This window comes from Primulina huaijiensis, chromosome 17, assembly GCF_012295235.1.
Source record: "Primulina huaijiensis isolate GDHJ02 chromosome 17, ASM1229523v2, whole genome shotgun sequence".
Classification (NCBI taxonomy): Eukaryota; Viridiplantae; Streptophyta; class Magnoliopsida; order Lamiales; family Gesneriaceae; genus Primulina; species Primulina huaijiensis.
In genome coordinates, this window is record NC_133322.1 from 2,377,385 (window position 1) to 2,398,814 (window position 21,430).

General features: G+C 34.5%; 3 protein-coding genes across 4 annotated transcripts; 2 read left to right on the forward strand and 1 right to left on the reverse strand.

Annotated features, from left to right (window-relative positions):
• The first annotated feature begins 2,775 nt into the window (after positions 1 to 2,775).
• LOC140962846 (phospholipid-transporting ATPase 1-like) lies at positions 2,776 to 9,714 on the forward strand. The gene is made up of 8 exons (XM_073421883.1): positions 2,776 to 5,243; positions 5,360 to 5,663; positions 6,319 to 7,018; positions 7,187 to 7,310; positions 7,398 to 7,617; positions 8,313 to 8,771; positions 9,244 to 9,446; positions 9,538 to 9,714. The coding sequence occupies exons 1-8, from the start codon at positions 3,719 to 3,721 to the stop codon at positions 9,600 to 9,602; spliced, it is 3,600 nt and encodes a 1,199-aa protein (XP_073277984.1). The 5' UTR covers positions 2,776 to 3,718; the 3' UTR covers positions 9,603 to 9,714.
• Positions 9,715 to 11,057: 1,343 nt separating this feature from the next.
• LOC140962988 (protein RBL-like) lies at positions 11,058 to 15,942 on the forward strand. The gene is made up of 6 exons (XM_073422159.1): positions 11,058 to 11,428; positions 11,531 to 11,629; positions 12,563 to 13,647; positions 13,734 to 13,995; positions 14,759 to 14,883; positions 15,465 to 15,942. Exons 1-6 carry the CDS (start codon positions 11,410 to 11,412, stop codon positions 15,477 to 15,479), a joined length of 1,605 nt encoding a protein of 534 aa, XP_073278260.1. The 5' UTR covers positions 11,058 to 11,409; the 3' UTR covers positions 15,480 to 15,942.
• Positions 15,943 to 17,836: 1,894 nt separating this feature from the next.
• On the reverse strand, positions 17,837 to 21,084 carry LOC140962992 (uncharacterized). 2 transcript variants are annotated; one of them, XM_073422171.1, is made up of 2 exons: positions 20,891 to 21,084; positions 17,837 to 20,295 (listed from the first exon to the last, which is right to left on the reverse strand). In XM_073422171.1, the coding sequence occupies exon 2, from the start codon at positions 20,269 to 20,271 to the stop codon at positions 18,046 to 18,048; it is 2,226 nt and encodes a 741-aa protein (XP_073278272.1). In that variant the 5' UTR covers positions 20,272 to 20,295; positions 20,891 to 21,084; the 3' UTR covers positions 17,837 to 18,045. The 2 variants fall into 2 exon arrangements, with proteins under 2 accessions (XP_073278272.1, XP_073278271.1); XM_073422170.1 differs by having other exon boundaries at positions 17,837 to 20,299.
• Positions 21,085 to 21,430: the final 346 nt, after the last annotated feature.

Below are 21,430 nucleotides of genomic sequence, written 5' to 3' on the forward strand. Positions count from 1 at the left end.
ATCAAACATCCTAACGTGTTTGGTGTAAACATTTAATAATACAAGTCAAATACTTGGAAAATTGCGGAATACTTGACCAAAATATGGTCTCCATTGCTTGGCGAGTTTCTTCCGAAGCTTCTCAGGTTTGTTTTTTTCAATCAATGGCTTGTTTCTAATACAACAATTTCTTTCCTTATTGAAGTTACAGGCGAGGCGGCATCGTCCCGTATACGTTTAACGCAATTGACACTTATTTTCGTTGATTATTATTGTTAATTAAATTAAATATCTCTATTTCTCAATTCGATAGAATGATTGCGAGAAAAAAAAAAACACTTTTATTAGTAACAATTAATGGATATTAAAGTGTTTATTAATTCCAAATCTTTTTAAATTGATTGATTTCCAAATCTTACCCAACTTATCTAATACAACATAAATAATAATAATAATAATACGGTACGTGTGTGTGTGTATAAAAGTCAAATACAATTTATTTATTTTTTGAAAATAAAATAATATTTGACCTTTTTTCTGGCAAGCAATAAAAATGCAAATACTATTTTACACGTCGAAACCCATTCCAAATTGGTTGAACATTAAAGTGTTTGTATTTGGGGAAAAAATAAGATGGAATTTGGAAAATTAGATATACACATTTTAATCGACGGCTTCATTCTCTTACAAACAATAAATTGCATTATAAAAAAATATCTCGATTTCATTCTATTTGAAAATCATTTTTTTAAAAGAACTTTATATTTTCTGTTTTTTTAAAAAATTGAAAATGATAGCTAACTTGTTTTAATGTAAGTGTAACCTATATAACATAAAAATAAAAGATAATTATCAAGAATGAGATCTGGGCTTTATAAATCTCATATGAAACACTCCCACATTTATGTAACAGATATCACACATGAAAAAAATATTATTTTTATGTAAAAAATAATAATTTTTACTATAAATATAGATAAGTTCAACTCATTTCACGAATATAGATCCGTGAGACTGTCTCATAACAAACATACTCATATATATACATGATCAAACATATATTTCCTTTGTCCCACATGTAAAAGTAATTAAATAATCAATCATTTAATTATTTATTAGGAATTAGAATCATCATAATCATCTTTATTAGGACATCCACAATAAGAAATATATTTCCTTCAAATATTTGTGGACCATATAATCCACTTCATCAATCAAATATTTCTCTACTCAAATATCTCATATTTCACAATCAAATATCACACCAACCAAATATTTATGGATCCCACTGTCACTTTAATTAATATTTTATTTTCATTTAAATAAAATCATTTCACCACTTTAATTACTTTCATCTATTATTAAATATTATATTTTTATTGAAATATAAAACTAGAAAGTTTATAACGATTATTTTTTAATAATTAATTTGTAAAAAAATAAATATTAATAAAATTAAAAAATTTATAACGAAGTATATAAAATTAATTTACCACAAAACAATATTTATAACATTAATAATAAAAAATTACATACCATAAAACAACATTTATAATAATAATAACTGCAAATTAGTAATTCACGAAGAAACTAAAAAAAGACAAGAAAACAGAAATTACAAACAATTAGTTGACCAATTGTATTGGTCGACCCAAAACAAAACAAAATGGTCGACCAAATGGTACACATTGGTCGACCAAAAAATGGTAGACCTTTTATGGTCGACCAACAACTATGGTCTACCATTTGTTGGTCGACCAACGTTTTGTTTTGGTCGACCCAAGTTTGGTCGATCCTGGATTCAATTTAATTGTCCACTCAGGTTTCTAACGCGCGAGTGCAATGCACACATGCGTCTCAAGTCAGCGTGAAACTCACGCTGACTTGAAGAAATTAAAAAAAAAATTGCAATACCCGGTTACAAATTTGTAACCGGATATTGTAGTGACATACAAATCAATGGTGTGCAGTGGTGAATATTTAGATGGAGATTATATTTGATTGACTTGGCTTGTAGAATATCTACCATTGTGGATGCCCTTATACTAATTTTAATGGTCAAGTTTACTATGCATTGAATCATTGGATTATCCACTTTATGTACTTTGTATAAATTTATAATATAAGATTCTTTTATATTAAATTAAATAATTAGATTGTTGTTACTTCAATCTAAAGACCTCATTCATGACGACGAAATCGAAAATTTTGAAATCCATGCACATTTTATTTTATTAATTAAAAAATAAGTATTTTTTTATTTTAATTAATAATATGTACATGAATTATTTATTATGATGACACACTAATAACCCATCAATTAAATATATATATTTAATCAACTAACAAAGATTTATGTTCTTTTGTTAATTTATTTATTCGATTTAATTTTATTTATTCAATAGATAATAAAATTCCCAAATTTTTTTCTTATAATTTTAAATATTAAATTCTTAACTTCTCTCAAATCTAAAATTCAAGATTTTTACCTGCCATCCAGAATCCAAATGGGCATTTCATTTACAACCTAAAAGAGATGGAACAATCACAACTCTACAAATATTTTGCAGTCTACATATTTAAGAGTATTAAAGCGTCTAGAATGGATATATACACAGACGAAATGTATGTATATGTGTGTGTGTGTGGAACTTGCTTCTGGAAATGCGCACAAATGTCAAAGCAGGACAACTACACATAGGAGAAGAGACCAACAACGTTGTCCAAATTTACTATGATTATTACAAAACTGCTAGTATAATAATATTATTGAATGCCATTTTTCCCATTTCAAGAATGATCAATCATTAATATGAACTCAACAGAACGTCAAAATTCCATATTGGCTTGTGGCCACCCCGTTATGACTCTTCTGTTCTCGTTTCCCTCCCTTGCCCAGTTTCTTGCAAAGTTCGCCGCCCCCTCTTGCAAGAATTGCTACTGTTTGAGGAATTTGAACTTTGAATTTTCTGTCCTTTTTATTTTTCTTCCTTCTTACATATATATATCACCAAAACATTGACGACGCATCACTTTCAAATTGTATCAAACCAAATTATAGGCAGCCCGGAAGTCGAATTCTGCTCTTTTTCTTCTTCTCTACACCGTGGCTTTATTCGTTGTTGTACATCCTCAGAGTTGGTTCTTGTGTGCCGAACTTGGTTAATATTAGAGCTCAGCTAGCCATACATAATATTCAGTTGAGTATTTTATATTTGGGTACTCTTTATTGTCCTGTTTCTTTGGGTCAACAAGATCTTTTTGTGATATTTTCGAATCTTGGTTGTGGAATTCAGTGAATCATAGGATATTTCCCTCTGGGTGTGTGAAAAGTGAAGCTTTCTTGGCTTTGGTCGAGGTGTTCTTTTTCTTCTTATTCTAAGTTGGAAGCTTTGTAATTTATTCGGTGGGGGTTTGGTTGGAATCACCATATTTCTGTCTTAGAGTTTGCCATTTTCTGGTGTTTTGGTGGATATCGTCATCTGGATTTCCAGAATTTCGAGTTTGGTGGTTTTTGTTTGTATTTTTGTGACTTTTTAGGGGGTCATAATTTGAGTTTTTTGCGTATAAATTTTACATCTTTTATTTGTGTGATACTGAAGGGGACTTTAATCTTTGGATCATGGTGTTGAAATAAGGCTCTTTAATGATTTAAACCTCAGAAACAAAGACCTTCCTTGTTTCTTGCTTTTTTCTTATATTTGAAAACAATTCTGCCAACCCCTAAACTTATTCTAAGATGGATTCAAAATCTCAGATTGAAATAAATGAGTATTCTCTCCAAGCTTCTGACTTTTTACGAAATTTGTCTTCTCGGCGAAGTATATCTTCTATTCAGTTAAAGGCATCCGGTGGGCGCTCTGTCAAGGAGCTGAACTCCGGTGAGCTAGAATCGAAGCCCGTGAGACACGGGTCAAGAGGTGATTCTGAAGGGTTAAACACCTCTTATAAAGAGATCAATGATGAGGATTCAAGATTCATCTATATAAATAATCCTGAGAAAACAAATGAGAAGTTTAAATTTGCTGGGAACTCGATTAGGACCGGAAAATATTCTATCATAACTTTCTTGCCCCGGAATTTGTTTGAGCAATTCCATAGGGTTGCTTACATATACTTTCTTGTGATTGCAATTCTCAATCAGCTTCCCCAGCTGGCCGTTTTTGGTAGGGAAGCTTCGATTCTGCCATTAGCGTTTGTGCTGTTAGTGACAGCAGTCAAGGATGCGTACGAGGATTTTAGGCGACACCGGTCAGACAAGATTGAGAATAATCGACTGGCCTTGGTGCATGCAAATGGACAGTACGAGCAGAAAAAATGGAAGGATATACGGACAGGTGAGATAATTAAGGTATCAGGGAATGGAAGTATTCCTTGTGACATGGTACTGCTCTCTACGAGTGAAGCTACTGGAGTTGCTTACATACAGACTACCAACTTAGACGGGGAGTCAAATTTGAAAACCCGGTATGCTAAGCAAGAAACACAGATGAAAAGACCTGGGGAGGGGAAGTTTGACGGGTTGATCAAGTGTGAAAAACCAAACAGGAATATATATGGCTTCCAAGCAAACATGGATATTGATGGAAAACGTATATCACTTGGGCCATCGAATATAGTTCTACGGGGATGCGAGTTGAAGAATACGGATTGGGTAATTGGAGTTGCAGTTTATGCTGGGAAAGAGACTAAAGCGATGCTCAACAACTCCGGAGCTCCATCCAAGAGAAGTAGTCTTGAGACACGAATGAACCGCGAGATAATATACCTTTCGATTTTTCTTGTTACTCTGTGCACCATAGTGTGTATTTGTCACGGTGTTTGGTTGAGAAACCACAAAGATGAGTTGGTTCTAATGCAATTTTATAGGAAAAAGGACTATTCGGAACCTAAAGTCAAGAATTATAAATATTATGGTTGGGGCATGGAGATATTCTTTGTGTTTCTTATGTCAGTTATTGTATTCCAAATCATGATTCCTATATCCTTGTACATATCCATGGAGCTTGTCCGTGTTGGTCAGGCTTATTTTATGATAGGAGACAATAGGATGCTTGACGAATCATCAAATTCAAGATTTCAGTGTAGGGCTTTGAATATCAATGAAGATTTGGGACAGATAAAATATGTTTTCTCTGACAAAACTGGTACGCTCACAGAGAATAAGATGGAATTTCAGTGTGCAAGCATTGGGGGAGTAGACCACAGCAATGGGAATGCCCATGTCGAAGGCAAAGATGAGAGTGTTGGATATTCGGTTCAAGGTATTATAACTGCAGTATAATTTTTTTTTTCATTCCACAAGAAGGTTCTTGATCATAATAATGCCATTTATATGTCATGCTAACCCATTACCCGTTCGGTTTTTATTTGGTTTCAGTGGAAGGGATATTTTTGAAGCCAAAGATGAGGGTAAAAATTGATCCAGAACTCCTCAAACTATCAAAAAGTAAACACACAGATGAAGGCAGGCATGTTCATGACTTTTTTGTGGCATTGGCGGCTTGTAACACCATTGTGCCTCTAACCATGGAGACGTCTCATCCTTCAGTTAAGTTAATTGAATACCAAGGGGAGTCTCCAGATGAACAGGCATTAGTCTATGCCGCTGCATCTTATGGGTTTATGCTTATTGAAAGAACTTCTGGGCACATAGTTATCGACATTCATGGGGAAAGGCAAAGGTACCTCAAAGTAACCTTCTTATGCATTAGTTTTTTTTGTTTTTTATAACTGCTCTTATCAATACTAGTTGCTTCACTTAATTTGATCCCCTTAATTTACAATGGGAGAACCGTCAGTCATACTGTCTTTGGAAATTATATGGGATATATATGCATTATTTATGCTACGATAGCCCTCATCAGGAAGTTTCTTAATAGAAAGTAATTTACTATGGAGGTTCTAATTGCTACCTTTAAGTACCTTAGTTCTTCAATCTTGATAGACTTTTGCTATAATACGATAAATATAGATCTGCTCTTGTACTCGTTTTCTATTCCCCTTGGAATAACATATTCCTTAATAAAGGTTTAGTATTTAATCTTTTCAATTTGAGAGATTTTTTCAGATAAATTGTGTTTCATCTTTGGCTTACTTCTCGATTTTCTTTTATCGCTCGTGGCTGTTTTTTATGCTGATCTGTTGCAGAGAGCTTCATCCAGTATCACAGATCTAATTTGTTTAGTTTTATAGTTACGGTTTTTTCTTAAAACTTTTTTGTCTGATTTTCTTTTGCATTATTATTATTATTATTATTATTATAATTATTATTATATTATTTTGAACATTTGAAGCAGAGACATTGATCATCTGAATTCTGATCAATTGTTGCCGCAGGTTCAATGTCTTGGGGATGCATGAGTTTGACAGTGATCGGAAGAGGATGTCTGTAATATTAGGATTTCCCGATCAGACAGTAAAGGTGCTGGTAAAAGGTGCTGATACATCCATGTTCAGCATCATAGATAAATCTTTGAACTCGGACATGATAAAATCTACTGAAGCTCATTTGCACTCGTACTCCTCGAAGGGCTTGAGAACACTTGTTATCGGAACACGGGATTTGAGTTCATCCGAATTCGATCAATGGCATTCATCTTACGAGTTGGCAAGCACTGCCTTGATTGGGAGGGCAGCTTTACTTCGTAAAGTTGCCAACAATATTGAAAACCATCTTAGCATACTAGGTGCATCAGGGATCGAAGACAAATTGCAGCAAGGCGTGCCAGAAGCAATCGAGTCTTTAAGAACGGCTGGTATCAAGGTGTGGGTTTTGACTGGAGACAAGCAAGAAACAGCAATTTCTATTGGCTACTCTTCTAAGCTCTTGACGGGTAATATGACTCAGATAGTGATTAACAATAATTCGAAAGACTCGTGTAGAAAGAGCTTAGAAGATGCCTTATTATTGTGTAAAAAGCTCAAAATCGGTTCTGACGCCAAACAAGAGGGTTCTGGAGCTGGAGGAAGTCAACTTGCTTTAATAATTGATGGAACGAGCCTTGTGTATGTTCTGGATACTGAACTTGAAAAACAGGTATGCATGCAGAGGCTAAATTGTCGTCGTCCCCCCCCCCCCCCCCNTCTCTCTCTCTCTCTCTCTCTCTCTCTCTCTCTCTCTCTCTCTCTCTCTCTCTCTCTCTCTCTCTCTGTGCGATGTTATGCCACCAAAGTTCTTAAATTATTTATTTTGATTTTTTTGCAGCTTTTTGAATTATCGAGCAAATGTACTGTGGTTTTATGTTGTCGGGTTGCTCCATTGCAGAAGGCTGGAATTGTTGCCTTAATAAAAAACAGAACTGATGACATGACCCTTGCCATTGGTGACGGTGAGCATCATTATACTTGGTATAACGTGTTATGTCATTTTTCCGAGTTGTCAGATGAATATAAATAATTTCTCTGCGTTTTTTTAGGTGCAAATGACGTTTCAATGATCCAAATGGCAGATGTGGGAATTGGGATAAGCGGACAGGAGGGTCGGCAAGCCGTCATGGCATCAGATTTTGCAATGGGTCAATTCAGATTTCTGGTCCCATTGTTACTGGTACATGGACATTGGAATTATCAGCGGATGAGCTACATGATACTGTACAATTTCTACAGGAATGCTGTTTTTGTTCTTGTCTTATTCTGGTAAGTATGATTTACGTGGTTGAAGTTTCTTAAATTTCCTACACATTCTGTGTTGTAAAGATCAAAGAGAATGATTATATTTGTTTTAACACAACATCCATGATCTTGATTCATGATTTTTACCGAGCTTGAAATGTCAAAGCGGTAGCAGTACTTAAGTTTATCATGCGTTAGTCAATTAAAATTTTTCACTTGCTCTTCTCATCTGATATTAAACTAAATATATTTTTTAACCGATTCTTTTATAATATATTATTGTTCTTTTAATTTGTAATGCAAGTTTGGTGATTGATGTCTTTTTTGCATCATAAACATTAGTAACATGCTATCTATGGTTGTGATGCTCATGCTGTTGCCTTTTTTTGTTTCTGTTTTGACTTTTAATTGAGTAAAGTAGCTCAATTATTAGATTATTAAAAATCATGAGTTCAAATACATGGATACAGTTGAATTGTGTACCGAAACTATTAGGATAAAAGTAGACACATTTAAGGCTGTAAAAAAATCATAGTTAGGATTTGGTGCAACTCTGTTCCTAGCTTGCAACATAAAGGTGGCAGCTTGATATTTGCTACTCGTTCATCACATATTATAATACCTTATTCTAACTTGCCTTGTTTGGCAGTGAGCACACTCATGACCTTACACCTCATTTAGTTAAAAAAACTGACCCATACACCCCGTATTTCTCCCAGGTATGTGCTCTTCACAGGTTTCGCTTTGACCACTGCCATAACTGATTGGAGCAGTATGTTATATTCGATAATATACACAGCTTTGCCCACAATAGTTGTGGGAATTCTTGACAAGGATTTAAGTAGAATGACTCTGTTGAAGTATCCTCAACTTTACGGGGCTGGGCAAAGACGAGAAAGCTACAACGGAAAATTATTCTGGGTAACAATGTTGGACACTTTGTGGCAAAGCATAGCTGCCTTCTTCGTGCCTCTGCTCGCTTATTGGAAAAGCGACGTGGACGTTTCAAGCATAGGAGATCTTTGGACTCTTGCCATTGTTATTATGGTTAATATACATTTAGCCATGGACGTCATTCGGTGGTATTGGATAACTCATGCCACCATTTGGGGATCCATAGCCGCTACTTTTATTTGTGTCCTTATTATCGACGCCCTGCCGTTCCTTCCTGGCTACTGGTAAGACTTCTCCGCTTGATGTCATTAGCATTATGCATTCCATCTTTTGATATTTTTTTCATCATAAACATTAGATATCCTCATGAACTGATGTTCTCGTTATGTTTCGCATTTGTGGTTTGATTAAATCCGTTTTTAAGTAGATTCATACATGTCAATTGCATTTGAGGTTGGTCTTATGACTACTACTTGTAAGCTTGTTTGAATAAATAAGGTGGTATTATTTTTATTTTTTTTTAGAAAAAGTTCATCAAAAGTGATCAAGCAGATTTATTTTTTTTAAGCTAAATATTTATGTATCTAACTGGCTAGTCGGGCTTTCATAAGTGCTTGGAAAAAAACTTGTTTAATATTTTAGACATAATGGTTTAAAATCGCTTCTTAAGGTGTACCAAACAATTTTTCATCTTTGTAATTTTTGCCTGGAAAATTGCAGTTGAAGCTTAATTTTTTGTTGTCAATGCTTTTGCAGGGCCTTCTTGACAATTGCCAAAACTAAATTGTTTTGGGCATGCTTGGGTGGGATCACGATAGGAGCATTGCTGCCTCGTTTCGTTGTTAAAATATTCGTTCAGCGTTACAGGCCTGATGACATTCAAATTGCTAGAGAAGCCGAAAAAGTTGAAACTTCAAGGGAGTCGCATCTCGCACAAGTAGAGATGAACCCCATTTTTGGTCCTTCAACTAGGTAGATATCACATTCACTTCTTCTTCTTCTTTTTTTGTTCATTTGCTTTGTTTCTGTAGAGTTTTTCCAATTCTTTAGGCCACAGCAGAAGTTTTCTCCGGCTTGCCGTATCTTGTTTATTTGCTATACTCGAAAGAGGATAGAAATAGTAGTAGCTTCTTACATTGTCTTGCTATAGAGGATGTAATTGTACATTTGTTGATGTTTAATGCACATAAATATACAGTCTTTTGTTATGATATTTTACATACCAGCAAGAGTACAAATTTGGTTTTTTCATGTCATTATTATTGGTAATGTTTTTGCTTCGGTTCCTTGCTTTTATATAGACAGCTTATTTTTAACTTCTAAAATAACATCAAACATTCGATTTTGGTAAATACAATGTCAAGATCACTGGTTTGATTCTCAGTCGAACAAACATTATAATTGTCGATTATCAGTTGTTTGCATGATATACTAATTCCAGTACTTGAAGAATATATCTATTCCTCGTGGCATCAAAAGCAAGTCTCTGTTTAGCAAATGAAACGAGAAAAGAGTTATATTTTGAATCAAAACTCGAATAAACCAATTGATTATTCGAGAAACTTAAATCTATAATGACACGCACAATAATTATGAATTATATAAGTATTTATAATTTTTTAATCCATTAAATTAAATAAATAAAAATTAAATAATTATTTGAAAAAATAAACTATATTAAAATTCGCTACAACATAATTTTAAAACGAAAAATACTAATATATTTACGAAAAATTACTCAAGATAGAAAAAAATAATTAAACAGTTTATAAATACTAAAATAATTAAACTTTTGTGTAACGATACGTATAAAAAAATTATAAATCAATAATCTAATTAAATTATTTTTCAATATATTTACGAAAAAATACTCAAAATAGAAAAAATAAATTTACCTAAATTAATTTGATTAAGTCTCTCATGATACTGTCTCACATATCTATATTCATATGACAAGTCAACTCGGTCCATGTCTTGAGTAAAAAAATAATTTTAACATAAAACAATATTTTTTCATGAATCGGTCTGGTTGACGACCCGACTCTCAAATTGACTTGTGATATTTTTTCATAAGAGTTTTGTGAATTAATTTTAATATTTAATAAAAAAATGTATAAAAGACAATGTATGTTCATAATAATATTTTAAAAGTGTATTTTAAAAAGTGAGGTGTAAATAACACTTCATTAAATATTTGTAATAAAATCATATCATTTAATTTAATTTTGATCACAATGTTGAGTTTTGTGTTGTTTTTATACATTCAGTTTTTCATATTCTCTAAAATATTAAATAAACTATAAAATTTTTATATAATATCACTTGTTTTCACTTTTTACTAAAAAACATCATCATAAATATTTGATATATTAACGGTTCATACATCAATATTATTATTATAATAAAATTTTAGTATAATTTTTTTAAAAAATATTAAATAATTTTAAATAAAATTTTTTATATAATATCAATAATAATTTTAAATAATTATTTATATATTTTAAATGCTAATTTTAATATTCATCACGATTACGATGATAGCGACAAAGATGATAGTTTATATAAAGCGGAGTGTTGTAGAAACCTAGCGGCATCCCTTTGAAAGGCCTACCTCGCGTTCCCGCTTCCCAGAGGCCCGAAGTCGAAACGCTTTTCACTGAACCCTCGCCGGCGGCAACACCACCGCCGTTTAATCAATACACTGTCAAACATCCTCCACTTATACTACATTAATACGCACAACCTTCTTGTTTTATGCTATTTTTTCCGGCCAATTTCCGTTAAAATCCCTGTCGGTTCCGTTGTTAATCCAGTTTTCCCACCTTTTATTTTATGGTTCCGTCGTAAAATTTTTATCACTCAGTATTTTCTATTTTTATTTTATTGAATCTTTATTGATGCAGTTTTGAGACATAGTGCACGATGAACGTATCAATTATTGGTAATTTTTTTCAGATACTAAAAATTTCATGTTTTAGACATTTATTTAGCCGATTTTCGTTTTATTTTTTATGTTATTTTGTTCTTATGCATTTTTTTGTAGACCCTTTACAGGGGGATTTTCCAGAAGTGATAGAGGAGTATCTGGAGCACGGGGTTATGAAATGTATTGCCTTCAATCGCCGGGGAACCCTTCTGGCTGGTATGATTTTCTATTGTTTGGTTTCTCGTTGTTCACTTTGTATTAATAGGTACTTTTTTTTTATATTGATTAATTATTTATTATTTTTTTGTTTCTTTGGCAATGTTACTGAGTAACTTGAAAGGTCATTATAGGTTTTGAACTTTGTGCAATTGGACCGTGGCATTTAGCTGAAAAATACCATGATTGTCATATTTTGTGTATATGTGTATGTGTTTGTTTATAATGCCTCGTCCTTGTATATATTTGGTGTCAGAGTTATAATCTCATTTATGTTTTTGGCATAGCTATTAAATGTTGATGATGACCTTAGACCATTCTGATGTACTTCATTGCCAATCCTTGTTTTTATGAAAAATAGGACTATCTTGAGAAGTTTAAGATGGTAAGTAGATTTAACGGAAACTTGTTTGCAATTGTTCAATAGAGTCATCTTATCTGATGTAATTGTAGGGCTGTGTGTGTTGAATTTTATCGAACCCCAAGACTGAGTTTTGGATTGCCAGTGAGCTCTTTATTCGAGTTGAAAGTGGGTTTGACAAAATTTCACCCTGTCAAGTTGGTGTTGCTTTGATTTTGTTGAATTCTGGCATGCTCCTTTAACATCAGTATCTTAAAAACGAAGGCACGGCGTCACAATATAATGTTCTGACCTTTTTGAAAAAATAAGTGGTAAAATGGCTGACACTGTTCTGCTGTTGATCCCCCCCTCCTCTGTAGGTTTTAGTAAAAGATTACATCATAAAACTTTTTGAGCTTAAAAATAGCTAGATTGTCTAGTTATTACAGTCTTTTATGTTCACCTAATAAGTAATAACCTTACCATCCATCATTAGACTTAGTTTTTGTGAGATACAACTTTCTGTTCCTTGCATGCTTCTGCCACCATATTTATCGGGTTCCCTGTTTGATATGTCCAATTTCTTTCACCAGCTGGGTGCTCTGATGGAAGTTGTGTTATATGGGATTTTGAAACCAGAGGTATTGCCAAAGAACTAAGGGACAAGGATTGTGTTGCTGCCATAACAAGTGTTTGTTGGTCAAAACATGGACACTGCATACTGATATCGGCTGCTGATAAATCATTGACTCTTTGGGATGTTGTCCAAGGGGAGAAAATAGCTAGAACGACTCTGCAACAAACGCCACTGCATGCTCGTTTACATCCTGGTTCCTCTACTCCATATATTTGCTTAGCTTGTCCTCTGTCATCTGCCCCTATGATTGTTGACTTGAATACTGCAAGCACAACTGTGCTTCCTGTATCATTATCTGATACAGGAAATGACATAGCCCCTTTATCACGCAAATTTTCAGATGGATCCTCTCCTTTTACGCCTACGGCTGCATGTTTTAACAAATACGGTGATTTGGTTTATGTGGGCAATTCTAAAGGGGAGATACTAATTATTGATCATAAGAGTAACCAAATACGTGGCGTTGTTCCTATTCCAGGTGGTTCTGTGATAAAGAATATTGTATTTAGCATGAATGGGCAGTATCTTCTCACAAACTCAAACGATAGGACTATCAGAATCTACGAAAATCTTTTACCTGTGAAAGTTGAGCTTAAAGCTCTTGATGAAACCATTTGTAAAACAGATGAGCAAGATGAGGTTGAAAAGTTGAAAGCTGTCGGATCAAGTTGTTTATCTCTCTCTCGTGAATTTCAGGATTCAATCACCAAAGTGCACTGGAAAGCACCATGTTTTAGCGGCGACGGTGAGTGGGTGATTGGAGGTTCTGCTAGCAAAGGAGAGCATAAGATCTATATGTGGGACAGGGCTGGCCATCTTGTAAAAATCCTTGAAGGTCCCAAGGAAGCATTAATTGATTTAGCATGGCATCCTGTGCACCCTATTGTTGTTTCTGTCTCCTTGACTGGATTGGTTTATATCTGGGCCAAGGATTATACTGAGAATTGGAGTGCGTTTGCTCCAGATTTTAAAGAGCTTGAGGAAAATGAGGAGTATGTAGAAAGGGAAGATGAGTTTGATTTGGTTCCCGAAACAGAAAAGGTGATCAATTTTTTTTGGACAAGACTGTCTTGTAACGTTTTTACTATTATTATTTATCACATCACTTGTGTCAAATGTGCTTGCAGGTGAAAGATTCAGATATCAATGAAGATGATGAAATTGATATCGTGACAGTTGAGAGAGATCCTGCTTTTAGTGATTCGGATATGTCACAGGATGAGATATGCTATTTACCTCCTGATCCATCTCCAGATGTTACTGAGCAGCAGGATATCCGTGTTTTAAGTACTTTAAAGCTGGGGGAGATCGACCAGTCCACATCTCCTTTGTCAGAGGACATGGAACAGAATGGTCATTTAACAAACCATGAATCTAGTCCACTTAATGGTAACATCCATAAATTTAGTGATTTTTTTTTCCAGATTTCATCAGTAATCTCCACTTACCACTTACACATCTATTTTATTAACTGGATTCCTAGTGACTGAACATTTATCCCGCTTAGGGAATATGTTTATTTTATGTCATTTGAACACCATGTGGGGGTAAAATGTCTGGTTGTTTCACATTTAACTACTGTTGGTCATGTTGGGAGGTAAAAAATTGATTACACTTAATGGTGAAAATATGTCAGTTTTGGAAAAAACTCTTTTGCCTGTTTTCATTTTTGGTACTGTTTGCACTTAAATTTATCTGAACTTAAGAACTGTTAGCCTAACTATCGTTGTTTTCAAAACTATGACGGGGATGGCGGACAATCCGCAAAAAAGGGTTTTAGAAACTGTTTCGCAGAACATATCCAAATGAACCCTTAAATTTTGTATTTGCTTGGTTCATACTGTAATGATACTTTATGGTGCAATAAGATCCTGGTAGATGGATCTCTTGATACCGACTTATCATTTAAAAGGCTTTGATATGATGGTGTCATGGTTTGATAAGTCTTGAATATCCATTTAGCTCAGAAAGGATTTGAACTGTAAAGTTGAGTTGGGGAGCCTTTAATTGATGATATTTATGACTTTATTTGACATTTTACATAAGCATTATTCAAGGGCTATTATCTTTCAAGTTTCAACATCATGTGCATATAGCAAATCATCAACTTCTATTTATTTTTTCTATTGAAGTGGTGTCAATTATACTGCAGAGGAATTGGGAGGAGCATCTTTTAAAAGAAAGAGGAAACCCTCGGAAAAGGTCTTGGAATTTCAGGCCGAGAATGTTAGGAAGCCATCTTCAAAGATGAAAGCAGCAAGCCAATTACTGGAAGCTGTAAGATCACCTGCTGTAGTACAGTTACTTAAGCACCGTGGGAATGCAATTAATATCTGCACGGCCACATGCATTCAAATGCTTTTATCAAATCTTGTTGTTTCATGTGCTGTTACGAAAACTAGGAAGCCAAAATTTCCGTCTGCTGCAGCTAGTTTAAATGAATGATAAGCATGTCCTTGGTTAAAAAAAAGTTCCTAATTTGAAGTATTTTCATGTGATGTGTTAGTTTGGGGTTAATCTGGGGCCAACCTTTGATTTTATGTGACACTAATCTTAATATTCTTATATAGATGGAGAATTTGGAATTAAAAAGAGTTGTTAAAAATTGCTGATACTGTACACGCTGACAAAATGCCTTTAAAAGATGAATACAGCTTTTATTTTTTTAACTTTTTCTTGCAATTTCTTGCCTAATGAAAAGCATGAGGGGCAAATATTTGTGTACTCGTGGACCTGAAAGATTTCAAACATAAATAGCAAAAGGATACTCTTTTCTTCTTAATCATTTTAAGATTTTTGTTTTTTTTTTATCAATGCTTTTAATCGATGTGAGACTGCTGATACTTTGACACCAACAGGGTAATGTATCATGACTGGGGACTTGTGGAGACAATCTGGAGGCAACAAGTAATTGATCATAAACCAGAGGCTTCTGCAAGCAATCAGATTCATTTCACCCAGTGCATTGTCATTTCTTGTCTGCAATATTGTACAGAATAGGTTGATTGCAACATTTCAGATCATTCAAGTTGAAGAAGCGAAGATTGGAGTTTGTCCGAAGATTACTCGAAAACTGTTTCCAGTGCATCCTGAACTCATACTTTATAAAATGAATGTTTATGTATATTGATTTATGACAGAATACATTTCTTTTTTTCGATGTTTTAGATCAGATGTGTTACTGACTAAAGGATATTATCGACTCATCACGGATGGATGAATAGCCGGTGTATGCCAGTGGATTATATGAGAAAGTTCACTTCTGTTTTTCCCGGATATCAGTATATATTTATTCTGTTCTTTATTTTCATGGTGATGGAAACTTTCCTTATTATTCTTCATTTTTAAGGTTCTGGATATTATTAGAGCAATCTTGTTTTCCATCTGATTTCAGTTTAGGCTGCTGTCTTATTTTTTGTTTAATTATCAAAGAAGATGAGAGTCTTCTTGTATAATCAAATTTGCTGTAAAAGACACGTTTATTTGAATTTCAATCCTTTTCCACTATTATAACACATTTGATTATTTGTGTAACTATCGTGATCTGCCTGGGTCAATTTTTTGTTTGATGCTATAGATTTCTGTTTCGTGCCTCGGATATTCTTTATTACAGATGATATTATGTAGGTGGAGGTATGTCTGTATCAGTTGCTGATAAAATGCTTTTATGAGGTATTCCGGTATTCAATATCTTTATAATTTTTGGTTCCGGCACAATTACTCCTTGAGATTGTATATGCTTTAGGTTGTTTTATGATTGACATCCTTAGCCTGAAATATAAATATATAATATAGCATACCTGGCATTGATTGTGAGAGTCTGATTTGCTCATCCGTTCTAATAAATGCATATCGGGCTTTACAGTCAAGGACATTATCTATCCATGTCTAGATTTTCCTTATACTCGAGTTGTGTACTTGAAGTTATTTACATACTTGTACATCTCTAAGTTTCTGATTTTTAACTTTTTCTGATGCAAATTTGTACGTGACATAAGCACTGAGCGCCACAATAACTAGCACAGCTACCCGGCTACCCCCATATTCACCAGCAATTGCCTTTCCTCGTTGAGTTCAGTGAGTGTTTTCACTTTCTTCTTGTAGTTCCCCATATTGAAAGCACTGTAATCCTTCCCTTGAACCAATAGTTTGTTTTCCTTTTGATTCTCTGTCTTTGGAGTCTCATCTTTGTCAAATTTCTTCTTCTCGGCATTCTCGACCTGAGGTAATTCTTCTCTCTGCTCCAAGTTCTTCCTTTCCTTGTCCATTGTGTTTGTTGGTACGATTGCTTGTTGCCTATTTGATGTTGCGTGGTCTTCTTTTAACTTTATTTTTTTTCGATTTATTTTTAAATTCATTAATTAATAAAAAAATTCGGCAAGAGTGTAAATTTCATTTACTTTCGATTTATTTTAAATTTTATTAATTAATGAAAAATGAGAAATCATGCAAAAAAATAGAGTTTAAATTTCATTTAAAAAATGGAGTTAAATTTCATTCTTCAATGTATTTTATAATCTGTTAATAAATGGGGAAAAAAATAAAGAGACATATTTATTATTATTATTTAATGAAGATAAATATATATATGTAAATTCATAATTCAACTTCATATATTTTAAAAATACAATAACTAATGGGGAAAAAAAAGAAATCAAAGCAAAAAAAAAAAAAATGNTGAAAAAATAAACAAATAGATATATATTTATTATTACTATTTAATAAAGATACGCACACAATTCAAAGTTATTATTATTTATTCAGTTTTCTTCAATTTATTTTAAAATTCATTATCAGAAGAAAAAACAAAATTTATGTATTTATTATTATTATTATTTAATAAAGATAACAACACATATGTAAATTCACGGTTCAAATTTGTTTATTTAGAATCTATTAATGGATGCAAAATCTAACAAAGAGATATGCATTTATTATTATTAATATTTAAAGAAGATGATGACAAACATGTAAATTGTGTTAATAAAAATAAAACAAAAACTTGTGTGAGACGATATCACGGGTCATATTTTGTGAGACGAATCTCTTATTTGGGTCATCCATGAAAAAAATATTTCTTTATTGTGAATATCGATATGGTTGATCCGTCTTACAGATAAAGATTCATGAGAACGTCTCACAAGAGACCTACTCTAAAAATAAAAACATATATGTAAATTCAGAATCCAAAGTTGTAGTTATTTAATAAAGATAAGAACGTACATGTAAATTTATCTTTCAAACTTATCATATTTAACGAAGATAAAGATATATAATAGATATAGATACATATATTATACATAGTGAATCGAGCAAACTCAGTAATAAGTCGACTAGTAAGAAAAAAGTAATAATAAGGTATAAGAAAATTCCTGCACAGATAAGCCACTTAGCCTAAATTTATTGTATAAAAATGAAAAACCTAACCAAGAAAAGCACTCATATTGGCGCAGCACATGTAGTCCTGAAGTGTCCGGTTTGATTGCAGCGACTACAATGCACGACCCTCTTCACACGGCCACGATCTTCCGCTCTGACTCGTTTCTTCCTTGGGCGGCCAGGTGGACGTAAAGATTTAGGTGGATTGATAATAATGTCAATCGGGTTATTATACACTACAATATCAGTAGCTTTATTGGCATTAGGATCTCCTTCGGATACCTCCTTCCAAAGTGTTTTATCCGGGATGGGGTGTATGGTTTGTGAGTATGTTTTCCGATAAGTGGCAACGGTGAAACTGCTCTCAGTAAATCGATGGACGTTCTGTCTGCACGAAAGTAAGGCTGCAACGGCGTGCGCACATGGTAAACCATAGAGTTGCCATCCCCGGCAAAGACAGCAACGGTTCCGGATATCGACAATATTTGTTCCCTCGTGAGATATTACCTCAAACTCTGCTTCATTTGCTCGGAGAACCTGGTAAGTTCGAGCGCGTTCAAGGGCCTCTGCGACTCGTCTCTCAGCTGTAGGAACAAGAATGGAAGTCCACTGCATACTAGCCTCTCGACGTTCATTGAACCAAGTCATGAGCTGCCTCCGAATACATTCCATCATCTGAATTATAGGAAGACCCGAGGCTTCTAAAATCCAAGTGTTTAGCGATTCCACTATATTAGCTGTCAAATGTCCAAATCTTGTTCCCTCAAAATATGCGGTAGCCCATAGACGAGGGGGAATTCGCCGTATCCAGTAGGCAGCATCTTGAGATATCTCTTCAATCTCTAGTATTTTGGTGTCAAATTCATTAACAGTCAGAACATGAGCAGTTTCCCATAAAAGGTTAACAAGCATAGTATTGTTAAACTCTTTGCGGAAGCTTTCACTTAAATGGCGCATGCAAAAGCCATGGAAAGCAGTGGGAAAATTTGCTTCCACTCCATCTACGATGCCCTTCTGCCTATCTGATAATATCGTAAGCCTTGGCATGTTTTCTGTATTGACCTCGAGCAAGCTATGAAGTTCAGATAGAAACCACATCCAGTTATCATCATTTTCCTCATCAACAACACCAAAGGCCAGAGGAAAAAGGCCACCGTCCCCATCAAAACCAGTAGCAAGAAGCAAAGTACCAAGGTATTTGCTCTTCAAGAATGTTCTGTCCAGCCCAAGAAGAGGACGACAAGCATTTAGGAAGCCATAGATAGATGCTTGGAATGAGATAAATAGGCGCTGAAAGCAATTGTCAGCTGGATTTGTATAAACAGATGCAATACTTCCAGGGTTCGTCCGTTTCACTTGCTCACAGTACTGTGGAAGGAGCCGATAGCCTTCTTCAAAGGATCCACGCATGGCAGTCATAATCCTCTCCTTTCCACGCCAAGCTTGTTTGTATGATAAAGTAATACCGTGAACTCTGTGAATCTCTTCCAAGATCTCTTTCGGCTTGCAATTGGGATTTTCTCGAAGGCGTTGTTCCACAGAATTGGCAACCCACTGGACTGAAGCCTGCTGATGCCCCAGATGGCTGATTCCTCCACACGTATGGTTATCATTAATGGTCCTAATTGTGAAAGTTGGTACACCAGGAAGTTTCGCAGCATGAATGCGCCAAGGGCAGCTCTCACTGGCACATTTGGCAGTGAATCGAGTTTTATCTGATTTAATGGTCTGCACTTCAAAGTGCAGAGCTATAGCTGTGTCCCTCAATGCCCTGCGACAGGCTTTAACATCGGCAAATTCTTGTCCCACCACAAGTTCGTGGTAAGGACTAAGAGCAAGACTTCGTTGCTGAAGGACAGCAGAGGGAGTAACTACTAAAGCATTCTGGCGAACACTCATTTCATGCAACGATTCAATGCAAATGTCCTCGTGCTGGAGTACCGCCAAATCCATATTCTCGTCAAGTTCTTGGTGATCAGATATAGCCAACTCATTGTTCTCGGGGATAACTAGTTCGATATTCTCTCCATGTAAATGCACCTCTTGAACTTCATGTTCGGGTTTCTCTTCCATTGCTAACCCGTTCAACTGCTCATATTCGTGCTCATCAACGCCCTCAGATAAGATGCTCTGCCCCAAACCATCCTCATGCTCAGGAGTATGTCCCATCCCCAAGCCACGGATCCGAGCAATGCCTGTGTCATTATTAGGGCCCAGCATAACCTGCTGGTTCTGACCAAGGGTTCCATTATGATTCTGTCCAAGCAGCAATTCCTGGTTCGTCATTTTCTATCTGTCAAGGGATGATACCTGCCTTCAAAATGTTACATATTTGACATCTTTAAGTTAATTTAGCCAGAAAATAATGGAAAAAAATTCCGAACAGAGTCATACTTCTGTCTGCTAATCTAACATCAAAATTTCGACTCATTCTCAACAATACACGAATCACCAGATTCTTAAATTTTTCTACTTTCCGGATATGCTAAACAGTATAGAATCATGTTTGTTCCACAAACATAAAATAATTTTGAAAAGAAGCAGCAGCATAACAAGCTTACATAAATCATTCCAATACAGTAAAGCGTCAAATAGCAAAGAAAAGAACATGCTCCCAGGATTTCACCAAGATAGACAAGGGAGAAAAGGATCGAAACCCACCCAAAAAAAAACAAAATCTAAACAGTATCCTAATAAAAATACCAAAAAAAAAAAAGAACAAATTTTTTGCAAGTTTTAAATCTTGAACCCAGAATAGACCAAATCCAGATTCAAAACACTATTAGCTACAAGAATCTTGGAGAAAAAACACAAACCGATGAACCCCAAATAATCTAAACTCGAAACCCAGCAAGAATCAAGAAGGATTATGCTTTAAAAATTAATTAAGTAATTAAAGGGATACCTGACAAGTAACAAGAATTTGAAAGTGGCGGGTAAAAAAGGGCATAGGAAAGAAGGAGAAAATTGGGAAAAACGAGAGAACAAGGGCAGAAAGGGGGCGGGCCGCAGGAAGGAGGGTTGAGATGGGAATTCCAGGCGCTCCCGAGGCTGTGAGAGATGGGCATTTAGGTCAAAACTTGTAGGGGATATGCTATTCTTCTTTTTCCCCATTTTTTGTACTTACCATAATACCCCTTTTCTAATTTTCTTTTTTCTTTCTTTTTTTTTCTTTTCATTTTATTTTTGTAAAGAGTATCAAATTCTAGTTCTAGCAATTGGTAATAATGAGATGATATTTCAATATTATGCATAATTTTAAAAAAAATGAATAAAACTATATCTCAAAATATAATAATTTACAGCTAATTATATACTATAAAAATATTCAGAAGAGTTGTAAAAAATTTGCTCCGTTTTGGCACAAATTCATAATTAAAGCGTATCATCATTGAAAAATAAGACCAAAATTGAATGAAGGGCACATTACATTCTAGGCAAAAAA